Genomic DNA, 19,119 nt, shown 5'->3' with positions numbered 1-19,119 from the left:
TTTTCAATATTTTGGTGACTGTGTGTAGATTGAACATATGTTAAAATGTTACATAATTTACAACTTCACTTTCATTTATGCTAGCAACAATAAACATTTTTTAATAATGAGATAATACTAAAATAAAATACATTCAAACAAAAAGAGAAAGTTCAAGTATAATACACAATTAACACCAATAAACTATTGCTAATAAATTTTAATGCACACTAAGCTTATAAAAACTAACAGAGGATCAAAAAACAAAGAATTAAATGAGTCCTAAAATGAGTCAGGGTTCAGTTAAATCAAACCCTGTATAAAACAGAAAATATAATTCATGGTGCTCTTGGTTGCCCATATGACCACCACTGATAGGCTTGGAATTTAACATGACTTAAATGTTAGTGGAATTTTTTTTTTTTTTTTTTTGGGTTATCAGCTCAGGAGACTTGTAGATTCTGCTGACAGATAACATGATTTTTGTCAATTTAGCTAAATTATAGGAAGGAAAAAGTAGTTAAATTCCATGTGTTTCAGAAAATGTACATTCACTAAAGGAACACTTTTAGTTTCCTGAACCAATTAAAAAAAAAAAAAAGCGAAAGTTATATTCATTCTTTCAATTTAAATATTCTTGAAAGTATTCTATACATAACTGTGTATGGGATACAACAGGGAACACCAAGAAGACATAGTTACAGATCTGATAAGCTTACTCATACTTACAGAAGGAAAACTAAGCAACATGAAACTTCATTTAAATAATACTGTAAGACAGTATGCCATTAACTGCCAAGATCAAGTCCATGGGAATTTTCAAGACAGTCTATAATTTACTTTTGTTGGTGAATCTCCCTGTAGATTAAAAACAACAAAGTACTCTTAATTGTCTTTTTGTAATATAACTAACATCAGTTACATACAGTGACCCTTGGGTGAAAGACACCAAAGATGAAGTAATTTTAATTACAGACACATCTTATTCTTCCTGGTCTAAAGAATTACATCATGGAAGAAAGGATGGCAAAAACAACAAAAAACAACAACAAAATCCTTGTCAAAGTCAAGTACATCATAAAAAGAATATAAAGTAATGTAAATGGGCAAATTATGGGCCACTTTTTCCTGAAAGATTTAAGAGTCATAAATATCAAAGACATTCCACAAAGTATAGAAGTCCCTTCGTGGGTCGGTGCTATTCTGCAACCTAAGGAAAGACTCTCAATAAATATTCTGCTTTTTCTAATATATATGAGCTTCAACTATACAGCAAGCACCATCTTAATGATGGCATACATGATGGTATGTAAAAATAAAACAATCATGGGGTGCCTGGATGGCAAAGTATGGTTGAGTGTCCGACTTGGTTTTGGCTCAGGTTTGATCTTGGGGTTATGGGAGCGAGGCCTGCATTGGGCTCCATGCTCAGTGCAGTTTGGTTGAGACACTCTCTCCCTCTCTCTCTGCCCCTACCCTTGTACTCTCTCTAAAATAAATGAATAAATCTTCAAAAAATTAAAAAAATCACTGGTAAGTTTGGAAAATATAGAAAAATTACTTATGATTTTATCACCTAAAGAAAAATCTGTTACATTTCTTACAGTTTTTCAATCTACATTTTTATAGTCTCATAATTTCATATATTTTTTATTATACATGAACATTTCTTTGTTATTAAAAAAGAACTCTTCTTACTCATTATTTACCATTACCACACTTTATTCTATGGGCACATCTTAATTTTCCTGTTCACCTCTATAATGTTAAACATTGGGTTTTCATTTTTTCATTATTATAAATGTCAACATGATTAATTTACATTTTAATGTAATTTTTATGTTAACTTTTCAACATTTCACATTGTACGTTTAAAATACTGCCAATAAATTCAATACTAAGTCAAAGGCTATGAGCACCTTTAAGGCTCTTGATACACTGTACACGGAAATAATTTTTTAGCTGAAAACTGATTATCCTAACGATAACTTCATTTAACACTTGCAATATAGATTTTTCTTATCTCACAACCCCTTCTAAAGAAAAAACTATCACTTCAAATAGACACAGTCTAACAAAATAAATTTGATGAATTAAGAAGACATTGAATACTCTAAATGACAGTATTTCAAATAGAGAAATTATTATTAATACCACTGTTTCGAGAAAGGAAGGGGTGGTCAGCTTTGTCAGATACAGTTCAGATTGGAGTAAGAGCAGGGCAGCAGGTGATTTGGTTTGTGGAAGTTCTTGTTAACCTTACTGAGAAATTTCAACATAACGAGAACTGAGCCCTTTCTAAAGTGCTTGTTTGAAAAGCCAACAGGTGGCGATGAAGGGAAAGGCAGCAAAATGAGTACAGCTCTTTGGGAGCGTGTTAACTCTAAAGAAGAAAAATGAAAATTGAGGTAGGGCCAATAGAGGATTTTCTTCAGCTAGGAAATCGTAGATTTGAGTGCTGAGGAATGATGAGGACGTAGAAAGAGGTCAAAGCTGCCACAGAAAGCTGGAATAACCGCAGGGGTTACAAATCCTTATGAAAGTCAGAAAAAAATGGAACCTAGGGTACAAGTGGAGGAGTTGGCTACTCCTGTTTTCCCTGGGATTTTCCTGCTTTTGGCACTGAAGGTCTTGCATCCCAGCAAAGTTCTCAGTTCCACAAAAACTGTCTCTGGGCTCTTTAGTTGGTTGGTCCCATGGCAGCCTGCTTCTTCATTTTCTTGCATCTTCTCCAGTCATCTCCTCAAGGTTTCTCTGGCCACCCAGAATTAGACCCCTCTCTCATTTTCCTTGATTTAAATACTCATACACTCTGTATTTAAAAATAGAGTATCCAGCAGCCCATTTTTCAGTGCTAACAAGGAGCTCTGTGATAATTCTCAGATCCAAAAAACTATCTGTGCTTTTTTTTAAATATGCATATTAAATTAAAATTACCCCTAGCTATTTTCTTGAGTACAAGGATTCTCCATCATAATATATGGCACTTATTTAAACAAGTGCTAATTATTTTAAGAGTCTTACTAAATTTTTTTGTGAAGACTTCTAAAGATTGGTACCTAGTTTTAATTTTTTGTCAAGTTTATTAGTGTATTTTATATTTAAAAAAGGACACATTTTAAGTTTTACAAGTTTTGACAAATATATATTCACATAACTATCAAAATCTAGATCTAGAATATTTTCTCTAAGAATTCCCCGATGTCCCTCTGAAGGTAATCCTTGCCCCACAGTCCCAATCATAAGCCATTGCTGCTCTGTCTTCTGTGATTGAAGATTAATGTTGATTGTTCTAGAACATCACTGAGATGGACTCATGCAGCATGCAGTCTGTTCTATTTTCATTCAGCATAATTTTTGACTTATGGAGGTGATTTGTTTGTTCCTTTCTAATGTTAAGTATTCCATTGTATGGCTATACTACAAAGTGTTTATTAAATTCTTGAATATGTGCATTGTTTCCAGTTTGGGGTTATTATAAAGCTTTTTAAACAGTAAATGTGCAAGACTTTATATATATATATATTTTCTTCATTTCTCTTGAATATACAGAATTAGAATTGCTGGGTTAGGGGTGTCTGGGTGGCTCAGTAGGTTAAGCATCTGCCTTTGGCTCAGGTCATCTCAGGGTCCTAGAATGGAGTCCTGCATCAGGCTCCCTGCTCAGCATGGAGTCTTCTTGTTCCTCTCCCTCTGCCCCTCTGCCTGCCTGTGCTCCCTCCTCTCTCAAATAAATAAAATCTTTTTTTAAAAAGTTGCAGGGTTGGGATCCCTGGGTGGCGCAGCGGTTTGGCGCCTGCCTTTGGCCCAGGGCACGATCCTGGAGACCCAGGATCGAATCCCACGTCGGGCTTCCGGTGCATGGAGCCTGCTTCTCCCTCTGCCTGTGTCTCTGCCCCTCTCTCTCTCTGTGACTATCGTAAATAAATAAAAAATTAAAAAAAAAAAAAGTTGCAGGGTTAAATGGAAAGATGTTTAAATTTATATAAAGTATTGCTAAACTTTTTCCAAACTGTTTTACCTGTTATACAGCTTCACATACTGTCCTTTCAGCAAGTGTTTTAAAACTTTATTGACAATCTATAATTTCACTATAAATGCCATTTAAGAATTTATCTTAACTTTTTATAGTAAGTATAATGTGCTTTATATTCTTTATATTGTGTATAATATTTCTCCACAGTGAGAATATTCAATTATAGCACTAGCTACTATTGATTACTTGCTCAGCATCAGATCCTGGGCTTGAGTACTTATGTTTTTTCCTCTAATCCTCAGAATCTGCTTTGTCAATGAAGTAGTAGAACCCTCATTTTTACAGCAGGGAATGGAGTCTAATGGGACCTAAGTGATGCTCCAAACATCATCTAACTAGAAGAGGAAGAATGAGATTTGAACCCTGGGTCACACTGGAGACCCTAAGCCTTTTCTAACACTTGTTCAGATGACCAGTGTGTCCAGACTTGATCTTGGTACCTTTCTTGGAGGGGTGGGATGGCATAATGGTAAAGAGTACATACCAATGCATTCCTCTGCAGGGATTCTAATCCTGCCTTCTCTACTTACTAGTTGTGTAACTTAAGGCAAGTTACTTAATTTCTTTGTGCTTCAGTTTGTCAATTAAATGAGGATAACAATAGTATCTACTTGCTAGGGTGTTATTAGAACTGAGTTGATGTGTGTAAAATATGCAGAAGAATCCCTACCACAGTCAGTACTCATTAAGTAATATATTATTGTTGCTAATGTACATGAAGCTGGATTTATCATGTAAGAAAAATTCATTTGCCATTCTTGAGTCTAAAATCAAATACATGTAAATCTCTTCTTACAGAACCAACTCCCAAACTTTGTTTTATACCAAAGCATCAACTTTAGTGTCACTGGTTTACTGCTACTTTCTTTATGTGTTTGTTTGTTTGTTTTAATTCTGGTAAGGACACTTAACATGGGAGATCTACCCTTTTACATTTTTAAGTGTGCAATACAGTACTGGTAAGTATAGGCACAATGTTATACAGATGTCTAGAACTTATCTTGTGTAACTGATATTTTATATCTGTTGAACAATAACTCCCATTTCTCCTCCACCACCATCCCCAAGTCCCTGGTGACCATCATTCTAGTCTCTGCCTCCATGTGTCTGACTCTCTTAGAAATTTCCTGTAAGAATCATACAGTATTTGTCTTTCTCTGACTAGCTTTATTTCAGCTAGCAAAATGTCCTCCAGGCCAGAAATGTCTGATAGCTCCAACTGTTCTGTATATTTGCCAACAATATTTGGTATTAATAAGCTGTTTAGTTTTGCCTTTTTTTTTTAATTTTTATTTATTTATGATAGTCACACAGAGAGAGAGAGGCAGAGACACAGGCAGAGGGAGAAGCAGGCTCCATGCACCGGGAGCCCAACGTGGGATTCGATCCCAGGTCTCCAGGATCGCGCCCTGGGCCAAAGGCAGGCGCTAAACCGCTGCGCCACCCAGGGATCCCCTAGTTTTGCCTTTTCTATATGTGGGAGTGTACTTGTAACCTATTGTGGTTTTAATTTACGTTTCCCTGATGACTAATGATGTTGAGTGATTTCTCATGTATTTAACGGACTTTTTAAAAAAAATACTCTCCCTATCCCCCTTTTCTAGGTGTTTTTCAAAAAGCAGTACCTTCCAATTTTGGTTAAGTTCAGTTAATTTTTCTTTTGGTTATCTATTTGTGTCCTACATAAGAAATATTTGTAAATGACAGCACTTTATTTATTTTTTTTTTTTTTAAGATTTATTTATTCATGAGAGACACAGAAAGAGAGGCAGAGACATAGGCAGAGGGAGATGTAGGCTTCCCACAGGGAGCCTGATACGGGACTCAATCCTAGGACCCAGGGATCATGACCTGAGCCAAAGGCAGATGCTCAACCACTGAGCCACCCAGGTGCCCTAACAGTACTTTCTTTAATACAGATTTTTTAATACGCATTATTTAAAAATAATTTCAAACTGATAAAAAAATTGCAAGAATGGTACAAAAACCCATATACCCTGTAGCCACATGCATCTATATTAATATTTCCTTTTGCTTTGTCATGTTTTCTCTTGCCTCTACTGTCCATGCTTTGTCTATCTTACCCCCATGAAAGTACACACACATATATGTGTGCCCATGTATGTAAAATCAAATATTGTTTTGGAACCATTTGAGGATAAATTACATATAACATGCCCCTTAAACCCTAAATTCTTCAGTGTTTATTTCCTGAGAACAGTGATACTGTCTTATATACCAACAGCAATTGTCAACTTCAGTAAATTCAACATCAGTATTTTATCTCATCTACCATCTGTACTCCACATTTTCTGAAGTGCCTCAATAATGTTCTTTATAGCATTTTTATAGCTCTACTGAGGTACAACTGGTCTATAACAGACTGTATGGATATAAAATGTACAATATAGTCAAGATAATGAATATACCCAGAATTCTCAAAACATTCCTCATGCTTATGTAATTCACCCCTAAGTATTTTATATTTTTTTATATTATTGTAAATGGTATTTTGTATTTCAATTTCTTCTTGTTAGTTCTTAAAACACTACTTTTTATATACTCACCTTGTATCCTACAACACTGACATACTATTATAGTAGCTTTTATACAGATCTTTTTGATTTTCCACAGAGATAATTATATCACCTATGAATAAACGACTTCTTCCTTGTCAATATGAAGGTCTTTTATCTTTGTCTCATGTTTACTGTACTAATAGGACCTCTAGTATGATGCTGAACAGAAGTAGTAGTAACAGAAATCTTTGTCTTCAATTTTAGGGTGAAAATTGTCAGTTTTCCAGGATTTGGAGATTTCCTTTATTTATTTATTTATTTTAAAGATTTATTTATTTGTGATATACAGAGAGAGAGAGAGAGAGAGAGAGAGGCAGAGACACAGGAGGAAGGAGAAGCAGGCTCCATGCCCGGAGCTTGACGTGGGACTCGATCCCAGGACTCCAGGATCGAGCCCTGGGCCAAAGGCAGGCGCTAAACTGCTGAGCCACCCAGGGATCCCCGGAGATTTCCTTTATTAAGTTAAAGAAGTTGGCTTTCACTTCTAGCATGCAGAGCTTAAAATCATGAATGGATGCTGGATGTTGTCAAATGCTTTTTGTTGGATCTACTGAGATGATTGTGAACATTTGTTTTTTCTCTTTCAGCTTCTTAATCTGAATGAATTACTGATTGAATTACAAATGTTAAACCAAACTTGCATTCCCATAATAAACCCCACTTGGTTATTAAGTGTTATCCTTTCTATGAACTGTTAGATTTCATTTGCTAAAATATTATTTAGCATTTTAAAGCAATGTTTATGAAAAGATATGAGACTATATATATATATATATATATATATATATATATATATATATATATATATATATATATATATATTTTAAAAACTTCATCCATTTATTCATGAGAGAAACATGCAGGGAGCCCGATGTAGGACTCACTCCCGGGTCTCCAGGATCATGCCCCAAACCGAAGGCGGCGCTAAACCACCGAGCCACCAGGCTGCCCTAATTTTGTTTTCTTGTAATGTCTGAATCTGCTTTTATCAGACAAGGAGTTGGAAAGTGTTGCTACCTCTTTTGATTTTTTTTTTTTGGAAGAATTTGTGTGGAATTTGTATTATTTCTTCCTTTACTGTGTAACAGATTCACTGGTGAAGCCACTGACTTTTTCTTTGTGGGAAGATTTTTAACTATAAATTCCATTTCTTCATATATATAGGAATATTCAGATTATTTACTAATTGTTGAGTGAGCTTTGGTAGTTATACGTTTTAGAAAATTTGATTTCATCCAAATTATTAGATTTATTTGTCTAAAATTATTCAAAATATTCTATTCAATTATTAGTCTTTTTTCTATCTTCCATTCCAGGATACAGTCTATCAGGTATCATATTTAGTCGTCCAAAGTGAGTCACTTTTCAAGTACTTAATTCCTTCCAGTTAGATCTTAAACTATTCAGCTAAAATACATATGGTATATTTGGATGTACAGAAGCTCACATTGATTTAAATATCTCCTCTTCATCATGGAAACATTAGTACTCTCTATCACGGTTATAAATAAGCACACATCTATGTCATTTCCCACTTTCACTTGCATTTATGAATAACTCCCTGGAATTAACGTTCTTATTTTCCCATTGCCATTACACAGCTTTTCTGAATAAAGTATCAGAGTCTATGTGTTTAAGGAACATATAAATTTCCCACTACCCAAAAGCTTACTGAAGTAGTCAAACAAAAATTTTGAGAACTTTGACCTTCCCAGAGCTCTAACAGCCAAAGTAAAAGTTGCACTCTGTTATATGAGAACAGAAGTCTCCCAGTCAAGTCACTCCCTGTGTTTCCTTATCCATTAAAAAAAAGACACCATCAGCCTTATTCCATGGCAGGAGTCTAGTGGGAAGTAATTAAGACATGGCACCATACACATGTAAAGTACTAGGAATACTCTAAACTAAATTGTAAAGCACGGGACTTTTATTTTTTAAATCAAACTCTAAATAGCTAAATTTATATTATTTTTTAAAAAAGGGATTTAAAAAGGTATAATGTATCTTCCTGTTCCAGTCAAATCAATTTTATAATTTCTTAATTAAGACTTGGAATATTCATTGCCACCAAATATTAATGATATAAACCCTGTATATTTAATATTTCTCAGTGTCCAGTTGGGTTCTATTTATTCTTTCTTCCCCCCCACCCTTTTTTTTTTTTTAGAGAGAGAGAGTAAGTGGAGAGGTAGGGCAGTGAGGGAAAGAGAATTCTAAGCAGGCCCCACAATTGGTACAGAGCCCTACCTGGGCTGGATCCCACAAGCCTGAGATCATGACCCGAGCTGAAATCAAGAGCTGGTTGCTCAACCGACTGAGCCACCCAGGCACCTCTGGGCTCTATTTTCAAAAGGGCTTGTGTTTCTTAGTTCTCTACTTTCACACCACCAAATGAGTTCATTATGTCCTTATCTGGACCACTTCAGCAACACACAAATGGCGTTCCCTACTAAACTACATGATATAAATTTTTCCCCTCCTCAAAGTAATGATCTTATATATTGCACTCTATTAATTATAGTAAATTTCACTGGCCATTATACTTTATTCTAATTGGTCTTTAGTAGTTGTATACACCGGCCTTAACCCCAAAATTCATATACTTTCTTTTTTTTTTTCCGCAAAGATTTTATTTGAGAGAGGGTGTGTGTGTAAGAGAGATCATGAGCAGGGAGGAGGGGTAGAGGGAGATGTAGACTCCCCACTGAGCAGGGAGTCTGATTCAGGACTAGATCCCAGGACTTCTGGGAACATGACCTGAGCTGAAGGTAGACACTTAACCAACTGAGCCACCCTGGTGCCCCTCATGTACTTTCTAACCCATTTTCTTAAATGATCCTTAATTTTAAAGAATTTATTTCAATATAAGAAAGATAAGGTCAAATGAGTGTATCTAAAAGAATTCCAGGAAGGAAAATCAAATGAGGATATAGTTGATACTTTTTCTCTAAAATCATGTTAGAGATAATTACTTCATCAGGTAGTAACTTGGCATTCTTATCTTCACCAAAATGCAATGAGATATTAATGAGCTTGGAATTTCACATCTCTTTTCCACAGAATTCCAACTAATAAATGTAGAAGGAATAAGGAAAATATAAAATTACACCTAAACACCACAATAACTTATTGCCATCAGGACACATTGATAAATGCTTAACTCGGTAAGTGAATATTTGAGGCAAAACAGGGTATTTGCAGTCTCAAAGAAATATCACCCAAACATATATTAATTACAAAGGGAAAAACATTAACTTACAATGGAGAAACCCTTCAGATACCACCTTACCAAATGGTCAAAGTTAACATAACCAGTAATAAGACACATTAACATCATGTAACCCTAATATGGTGCACTAAGAAAGGCACAACATAGTATTTTTGGCAAAAGAATACGTGGCAATCTTGCCAAAAATGCTAACCTCGATGTATTTATGGGAGTATATCAGACAGACTCAAATTGAAAAAAAGTCTGCAAAAGACCAGTATTCTTCAAAAGTATCATGGTCGTGGAAGACAAAGAAAGGCTGAAGAATGAAGAACTGTCATGGAATGGAGGCTGAAGAGACATAACTGGACTGGATCCTGGGTCAGAAAATAGAAAATAGTGGAAAAATTGAATTTCACCTAAGAACTACGGATTAGTTGATAGTTTTGTACAAATGTTAATGTTTTGGTTTTGATAATTATACTGTAGTCATATAAAATGTTTACATTAGGTACAATGTAAAGAGTATACTATAACTATGTACTATTTAACTTTTCTATGGATCTAAAAATATTTCAAAAGAAAAAGAAAAAAATTAATTTGGAGCCTAAGTCTGTGCTCAAAAGATAACATTAACTAGAGACATGGTCATAATCACCACAAATTTTATGGATAGCTCTGATTTCATGTAACCTGTGTTCTTGTAAATAAAGGTTATTTACTAAGCTCATAGGCTTTAAGTGTTCACATCAGTGTAAACCATCCTAAAGAGCCTATTATTTAAAGATGGTGTATTGCAGTTCTTTTAGGTTCTGTTTATCTGTCATGTGAAGAGTAAATATTGCCAGTCAAAACTGTAAGGAAGTTGCTGAGACTTGTACAGAAATCCTATATCCTTTCTTAGCTAGAAAATTTCAAGTTTTCACAGTCTTATGGTCTGAGGCCCGCTTAGCCAAACTGGCTATCAGCAAATCATCAACATACTGTAAGAGGATCCCATCTCAGAAGATTATCAGGGAAACTATTAAGCCATGTTACTAACACTAGTTCATTTGCTCCTTTATACTTATTATTTTGGGGTATATATTTTTCTCATCATGATGTAGGTCATTTTCAAGCAAAAATTATATGTGACTTTACAAATGCCATATAAGAACTAATTTTCAAATTTCCTCATGGCCAGTAGACCAACAGAGGTTGTTGGTTATTTAGATGATTCATGCCCAGCTATACACCGGAGAAGAATTCAATTTTTTGTCTTCATATCTAATGTCCTTTATCTGTTCTAGGATACCACAGTAGTTACTTATCATGTCTCCTTAGGCTTTTCTTGGCTATGACAATTTCTCAGTATTTGCTTGTTTTGATGGTCTCGCAAGTTCTGAAAAGTACCAGTCCGGTATACAGCAGGAGGCTCCTCTATTAGACTTTGTCTGATGTTTTTCTCATGATTAGAATGGGTTTAGAAAGAGGAGAGGAAGAGAGAGGAAATCTACACGTGTAAAGTGCCATTTTTTTAATCACATCTTCTCAAGAGTGTATACAGCATCAACATAACATAGCTTATCACAATTGATATTAAACTGGATCACCTGGCCAAGGCAGTGTTTGTCCAGTTTCTCCATTATAAATTTAATTATTTCCCCCCCTTTTTCATATTGTACTCTTTGGAAGAAAGCCACTGTGTACAACCAATACCTAAGGAGTGAGGAGTTATACTGAGCTATACTCTGTCTACTGAAAGCATGAAGTACCTATGTAGATTATTTGAAATTCTTCTAGAGAGGATATACATTTTAAACTCAATTATGTGATTAAAAGCTGTCATTCTACAAGATTTGATTAACATTATTATCACCAATATTTGCACTCATGCCTTCTCTATCCTACTGAGGAATTAATTTTTACTAGTATACATGCAAAGCCATTATTCCTTTTATGAGCCTTTCCAGCCAGCACCATCAAAAAATGATAAATTATTTTAAAGATTTAAACATATATTCTATTATATAACTATACTATAATTTATTTGAAAATTATCCTGATAGCTTCTTAAAAAAAAAAAAAAGGAATAGGATAGGATAGAGAATACATTACAATAAAGCACTTCAGAAGTAGAAAACTTATTTTTAAAAAGTTTTTTAATTTTTCCCTATGTGTGAACATGCATACATGTGCATTATATGAACATAGTACATTGTAGTGAAAAAATGTATTTCTAACCATTTTATGTACAAATAAGTTTGAAAATCATCTCTATTAAGTGGAATTGCTGCAATAAAACTGTATTCTCAACTTTACAAGACAGTAGTAAAATATCAATAACAATTTAGATGCACACCAGCAGTATATGAGAATTCCTATTTCCTCTAACTCCCACGATTGACTGGTATTATCATATTTACCTTATGCCAATCTAAACAAGATGAAATGGCATCCTGTTGTTTATCTATTTGTCTGATTACTAGTGAGGGTGAACATCTTTTCATGTTTTTATTGGCCAATTGGGTTTCCTATCAACTATGTGTCCGTATCCTTTGATCAAATAGGATTATGCTTGTTGGGCTTTTTTCTTTGACTTATACATTACATGCATGTGTATCTGTGTGTCTCCCTACCTATAGATAATTAGAAAGATATAATTATTTGCACCACACATACAAAAAATATAAATTTGTTTAGGGTTCTATTTGTTAAATAGAAGTTTTGTAACTATTTATTGATTGATTTTTTGTAACTTTAATACAGTATAATGTACCAAATTTACCCTTTCTGGACTGAGTTTTGTTTGTGTGTGTGTGTTTTCCATAAGAAAACTTTCCTTGTTTCTGTGTCACATAAAAATAGTTTTAAATTAATACTAAGTTTTGGATTTTTGTTTTTCACCAGTCATTATCTAGAACTTATTTGTACATGGTGTGACAGAGGTCTAGTTTGAAGCTTTTAACCAACTGGCAGAAGCACTAGGATAGCTATCATTTAAGAATGTATTAAGATAAATTCCGTATCAGACACAAATATAGGTAAAAAACTTTAAATTCAATTGTCTTTTGCTATTTGTATCATAATATTTGGAAACAGTATCTAACAATAGGAACAGATACAATTTTGGTTTGGTGAAATACTATACTGAAAATGAGGTAAGCCACACCTATGCCAAAGATACATCTTACAAATAAAGGATTAATAAAGAACATTTTTAAAGGCGCTGGCCACCTCTTCTCCTCAACACAACCAAAATTTTGAAAATAATGAATATGATCTCTTTTTCCCTGATCTAAATCTCAAACAACCCGAGGCTTTGTTTTCCATTATATCAGAGAAAAAGCTTTCATTAATGTAATGTAGCCAATATTGCAAAATCTAGTGTTTCAGTCTTTTATCATCCATTCAATTTGTCTTTGTTTACCATATCTTCTTTCTTAAACAGCTGTCATTTCTTGGCTTTTGTGAACATTGCTCTGGTTTTCCTTCTCATTTCCTATCTAACATAGAAAGGTCTCTATGTGGTCACTGAATTTTGAGTTACTTAAAACTCAGTCCCAGGGCTTCTTTCATTCTTACTCTTATACTTTTTGTCTAAAATTTATTTTTTAAGATTTTATTTTTAAGTAATCTTGACACCCAACATGGGGCTCAAACTCACAACCCAGAGATCAACAGTTGCATGCCCCACCAAATGAGCCAGCCAGGTGCCCCTCCATCTAAGGCTTTTTGATCATATCCTTGGTGTCAGAAAGTACCTATATACAAAAATCTTAGCAAATAGCTCTAAATCCATATATGTAATCCCAACCTTAATACATCCATTTGAGAGACAAACTGAGTATGTTTTTTATTTTTTAAGATTTTATTTATTTATTCATGAGAGACAGAGAGAGAGAGAGAGAGGCAGAGACACAGGCAGAGGGAGAAGCAGGCTCCATGCAGAGAGCCTAACATGGGACTCGATCCCGGGTCTCCAGAATCAGGCCCTGGGCTGAAGGCAGCGCTAAACCACTGAGCCACCCGGGCTGCCCACAAACTGAGTATGTTTAAAATCAAACTCATGATATCCTCCATGAACCCTGTCTAGGTAGTAAGCCTCCCAACTCCCTAGTGTTTACAACCTTAGGAGATGGCACCACCTTCCACTCAAGTACACTAATCAGAAAACTGGCATTCATTCTGTATACCTCATTCTTCGGCTGTATAGCCACATACTACTTTTTTATTTTACCTTTTTTCAAATTGCAAATCTGAACATCTTGCCCCTTGGGTAAAACCTTTAGTGCCTCTCCTCCATCCTAATCAAAGCTAGAATCCTGGGATGCCTGGATGACTCAATGGTTGACCATCTGCCTTTGGCTCAGGTTGTGATCCTGGGATTGAGTCCCACATCAGGCTCCCTGTGGGGAGCCTGCTTCTCCCTCTACCTATGTTTCTGCCTCTCTCTCTGTATCTCTCATGAATAAGTAAATAAAATCTCAAAAAAAAAAAAAATACAAAACACTAGAATCCTTATCATGACACACAAGAGGATACATGGACTGGCCTCTGCCTCCCTTTCTAGCCTTGTCTCGTGGCACTCCCTCTTGCTTTATGGCATCTCACCCTATCGGTCTTTTTTATGTAAGTAGCCCATGCTTCCTACTGTTATTAAGACCTCTACATAAATTGCACTTCCAACCCACCCTCCATCCTCTCTCACTCCATTGTCTCATGACATCTTGCATTTTCAAGCATCACTTTCTCAGGGACTATGCAGTCCACACCAAAAACTTTACCTTGAGTTTATAAATATATACCTATGTTTTTACTATTTGGATTAATGTCTGTCTCTACCACTTAACTGTAATTCCATGACAGCAGGGCAGGGCTTCTCCAGCACTCATCTGCAGTCCTAAAATGCTTAGTAAGGATTCAAATATGTGCTAAAGAAATTATTTTAGATTATCATTTCAAAGGTACATGTAATATGCACTACACCCACTAGAGGCTGCCTTGCTTCTCTTTTTCCACCAGAACAAACACTTGAACTGTGAAGATTCAGGATATTTATATCAAAACAAAAACCTAACTTCTATGCTTAAGTCACTTACTATGCATAAAACTGCAGTGATTCCAAAATACTGCCCTGCTCAGCGGGGAGACTACTTCTCCCTCTCCCTCTGCCCTTCCTCTCCGCTGGTGCACTCTCTCTCAAATAAATAAATAAAAATTTAAAAATAAAATGAATAAAGGGAATCACACTTATCCAGATTTATCTAAGAAGATAGACTTTGTCATGGTTGAATTATTTGGAAACCTCTCAAAATAATTAACTACCAAAAATGTTAAAAGATGCATATCCGTGTACCAATAAAAGTTACTCAGCTTATTCCTGTAGAAATATTTACATGCACTGAAAAACAATATAAAAATTAGATATTTAAAAAATTTTACATCAACCAAAACTTTGCATTTAAAATATTAACTGTGGTTATTTTAAGAGTATTAAAGTCAAAACTTAGTTTTTAAGCCCTAAAATATTTGAAGTGCTTAAAAGAAAAAGCAACCTTTAACATTTCATTGCTAAGATACAAACTTCAATGACTATCCTCATTATTCAATGAAACCTTAGCTGTAAAGACCTACATTAATGTAAATTTTGCTAAGTAGAACACTTCCCAACCCTATTAATAATAAATTATTATTGGTAGAGATTAGCAAGTATTAATATTCTAGTATGTGCTATTTCTTAAACACTTCTATTGATAAGTAAACCCCTATGTACTTAGAAAAGTACTTACTGAGAAAACTGGCCAGTTGATTTGTTATGGGCTTGCAAGGTCATATAAACAAGTCCATGATTATAGGATATGAAGTAGAATCAGGAAACTACAGATTTATATAGGAAGTCAATCATTTCAAGCACTTCTATGTCCAACTTCTTACAACTCTCTGAGAAAACATATTTTAAATCCATTTTAACTTACATTTTAGAAATCAGACCCTAAATTAAAGATTTGCCCCCTACTGACTTCATTGTTTTTTCCAGCTTTAGCTGCTTAACAGTTGATACTTGTTTTATTAAAAAAAAAAAAAACCTCTCAAATATTTTCAATATATACTAATATTGCACTATCCATAACTGACTATACTAACAACATTTATGGTGTATTAGGTACCAGGCATTGTGAAAAGCACATTCCTAATTCTGTGCACTTTTAGTAACCCCCTTGACATATTAAATGTTAAGAGACTAAGAGAAGCTAAGTAACTTAAGGCGTTAAGAGCAAATAATCGGTAGAACTGGGATACAAACTCTAGGCTCTTCTACCAGGTAAGCACAATCTTCTTCAGGGACCCTAAGCGCAGGAGATTTCTAAAAATTCCATTACAGAGATGGAAATATTGTATATAAAGAATACATTTCCAATCGCTTATCCATGCCATTCACTAATCCCTCCCATTACTACCTTCCAGATATTGATTCCATTTTCAATCTCTCTGGCAATTTCAATTACAGTAAGTATCAGCAATCCTTTTTGCTGATAAACGGTAACAGCATTGGCTATTTCGACACTATTTTCCTAAGATTAGGGATTTTTCCCCCCATGTTTTTCTTCAATATACACAGCACAGAAAAATACTTAGAATTCGAACATTAGGAGCTAATGTTGTATTATAAATATTTTGAATTCCTGGTACTAACAACGTCAAAAAAACAACAACAACAACAACAAAACTCTGGAGCAAAAACAAAACAAAACAAAGAACCAAAAGCCTCACTCAAATGAAAATTTCAGTTTACTGAGCCTGGGTAAACTGAAATTAAAGCCTACACTTAACCGCTGGCATACTTTTACATGTAAACCAATAACCTGACCTGTGGTTATGTAAGAAAATGCTCTATTTTTCCACAAGAGCTAAAGGAGATACTTGACTACTTCAATGTAACATGTAATTCACCTGATAAAATTACTGCTATCTATTTATTTTGGGGCTCACGGGGAGCGACAGTGAAGGAAAGGAAATTTAAAACCTTGCAAAAGGGGCAATTTACATGTGAAGGAAATGGAAGGTCTTAGGAATAGCATTCCAGTACTGTTGACTAGAAACTAACATCCCTTTCACCACCTCGGACTGTAATCCAGGAATGACTTAAAAGATACGCGGGGGGGGGGGGGGGGGGGGGGGCTTCCAAATTTAGCATACTCCCTCCAAGTGCTAACATCTGATAAAGGAAATTAAAACTGTGCAGAGCCACCCAGCTTTAAAATAATTACGTTCCGCGGTCGACACCTTAATTCAAGCCTAAATGGCCAAGTCAGAGAGAGACTGGAAGGCACAGTGGGAGAAGACTGGCTTTGGACTTAAGAAAACCGACTCTAGAGTGGCCCTTGAACACTTCTGGGCGGAGCTGAGCTGACCAGGTCACTGAAGTGCGCTTTTCTCTCTCTACCGACGGGGGCCGCATTTGGTATTCTGAAGGGTCCCTGTGGTGCAAACCGTGTTTTAAATCCTCAGTGCTCCCTGAGCCACGGAGAGCTCGTTAGACCAGACAGCGCACAGACCGTCAGGGGTCTAACCACAAAGCCAAGGAAATCCAAAACTGAGGGCGCCCGCGGGGCTCAGGGCGTGACCCCGGACGTCCCGGGATCGAGTCCCGCGTCGGGCTCCTTGCGAGGAGCCTGCTTCTCCCTCTGCCTGTGTCTCTGCCTGTCTCTTGTGTCTCTCGTGAATAAATACAATCTTTAAAAAAAAGAAAGGAAAGGAAAAGAGATGGCAAACTCAGGAGCTCCCCCGTGGGCTACTTCCTCCACCTCCCACACCGCACCTGCCTGCCCGCCCGCCCTCACAGCACCAAGTGGGCGCCTCGAAGGCGGTGTTCCAGAAGTGCACGCAGCCGGCACTCGGCTGGGAGGGGAGGAGAAAGGACGTCCCGTTCTAGCCAGTGCCCGGGGCACCTGCTACACGTGCCGCCACTACGCCGCCAACCCGCCGCCAACCTCGAGGGAAAGTGCAGCGCGCCGGGCAAGCCGCGCGTCGGCGGGCGCGAGGCCACTTCTGGTGCCGCAGCAGCTGTCGGCGCTCCGGTCCCCGGGCTTTACCTGGGGCTTTTCCGAGTCAGGCGTTATCTCGGGAATGAGGCCTCCTTAGCGGAAAGGCGGGACCCGGGTCTCCCGCACAGCTCCCCTCCTGAAAGGAGACCCCAGAGAACGTCCCTAAACCACCGTCATAACTGCCTCTCAGCCGCGGAACGCCCCCCGACACCCTACCTGCCCGGAGACGGCTCTCGCGATAATTCTGGGGCCAGTCCTCGGCGACGCCAGCCCCCCCTCCCCCCACTCCTGTCCCGACCAATCAAACAGGGGCGGGGGCGGGGTTTTGCCTTTGAGACGGGAGCGGGGCTTTCAATCTGCGCGTCGAGAACGGGCGGGGCTGGGGCGGGGCGGGGCTTGCGCGGGGAGAGGGGCCGGCCGCTCACCCTCTCTCGCGAGACTGGAGACCAGGAAGACGCCTGCAGAGCCCCGCTGCTGGTGCAGCAGAGGCTGAGGCAGCGGGGTGCCGCTGCGTCCGGGCCTTCTGCCTCGGCGCCTACGCCCGGTCTCGGGGTGTGGAGGTGGGACGTGGGCAGGCCGCGCTTGTGGAGGTGCGCCGCGCCCGCTGAGGCTCAGAGGGGGTCCAGGCTGCGGCCTGTCAGAGCCCGCCAGGGAGGCGCCCACAGTTCTGACAGGGTAAGATGGCGGCAATGGCGCCTGGAGGTGGTGGCAGTGGTGGCGGCGGTGTGAATCCGTTCCTCAGCGATTCGGACGAGGACGACGACGAGGTAGCGGCGACCGAGGAGCGGCGGGCAGGACTTCGGCTGGGCTCGGGGAGCGGCCTGGATCCTGGCTCTGCGGACTCGCTGTCGCCCCAGGATCCCGTGGCCTTAGGGAGCAGTGCGCGGCCGGGGCTCCCTGGGGAGGCGGCGGCGGCGGCGGCCCTGGGGGGCTGCGGGGAGACCCCGGGCCGCTTGTCCATTGACGCGATCGCGGCCCAGCTGCTGCGCGATCAGTACTTGCTGACCGCCCTGGAGCTGCACACCGAGCTGCTGGAGAGCGGCCGCGAACTGCCTCGGCTGCGCGACTACTTCTCCAACCCCGGCAACTTCGAGAGGCAGAGTGGGACCCCGCCGGGCATGGGGGCGCCGGGGATGCCTGGAGCTGCCGGCGGCGGGGGCGCCGGAGGCCGGGAACCCAGTACGACGTCCGGCGGGGGACAGCTCAGTAAGTGAGCGCAGCCTGCGGCTCCGGCCGGGCGCCTGGGAAGGTCGGGCGCGGGCGGGCGGGCGGGCGGGCGGGGAGTCGTCT

At 38.4% G+C, this 19,119-nt stretch overlaps 2 protein-coding genes across 13 annotated transcripts in view; one reads left to right on the top strand and one right to left on the bottom strand.

Moving 5' to 3' along the window:
- Positions 1–18,039, bottom strand: part of PIGN (phosphatidylinositol glycan anchor biosynthesis class N) — a 107,711-nt gene extending 89,672 nt beyond the window's left edge. For 2 of the 4 annotated variants that reach the window (XM_038525873.1, XM_038525876.1), the window contains exons 1-3: positions 17,878–18,039; positions 15,574–15,724; positions 709–837 (exon numbers count right to left, since the gene is read on the bottom strand). The gene's annotated coding sequence lies outside the window, so the exon portion shown is untranslated. Of the gene's footprint in view, positions 1–708; positions 838–10,016; positions 10,180–15,573; positions 15,725–17,877 lie in introns of all 4 variants that reach the window. The other 2 variants (XM_038525874.1, XM_038525875.1) reach the window with 2 other exon arrangements.
- A 230-nt stretch (positions 18,040–18,269) lies between these two features.
- RELCH (RAB11 binding and LisH domain, coiled-coil and HEAT repeat containing) overlaps positions 18,270–19,119 on the top strand; it is a 110,497-nt gene continuing 109,647 nt past the window's right edge. For all 9 annotated transcript variants that reach the window (XR_005353414.1, XM_038525868.1, XM_038525870.1 and 6 more), the window contains exon 1: positions 18,270–19,035. Coding sequence is in view for 8 of the 9 variants with exons in the window: in XM_038525868.1 (XP_038381796.1) it covers positions 18,510–19,035 (526 nt within the window). In the remaining variant the exon portion in view is untranslated. The remainder of the gene's footprint in view (positions 19,036–19,119) is intronic.

This window comes from Canis lupus, chromosome 1 (genome assembly GCF_011100685.1).
Source record: "Canis lupus familiaris isolate Mischka breed German Shepherd chromosome 1, alternate assembly UU_Cfam_GSD_1.0, whole genome shotgun sequence".
Classification (NCBI taxonomy): domain Eukaryota; kingdom Metazoa; phylum Chordata; class Mammalia; order Carnivora; family Canidae; genus Canis; species Canis lupus.
This window is presented reverse-complemented; position numbering and strand designations above follow the sequence as displayed.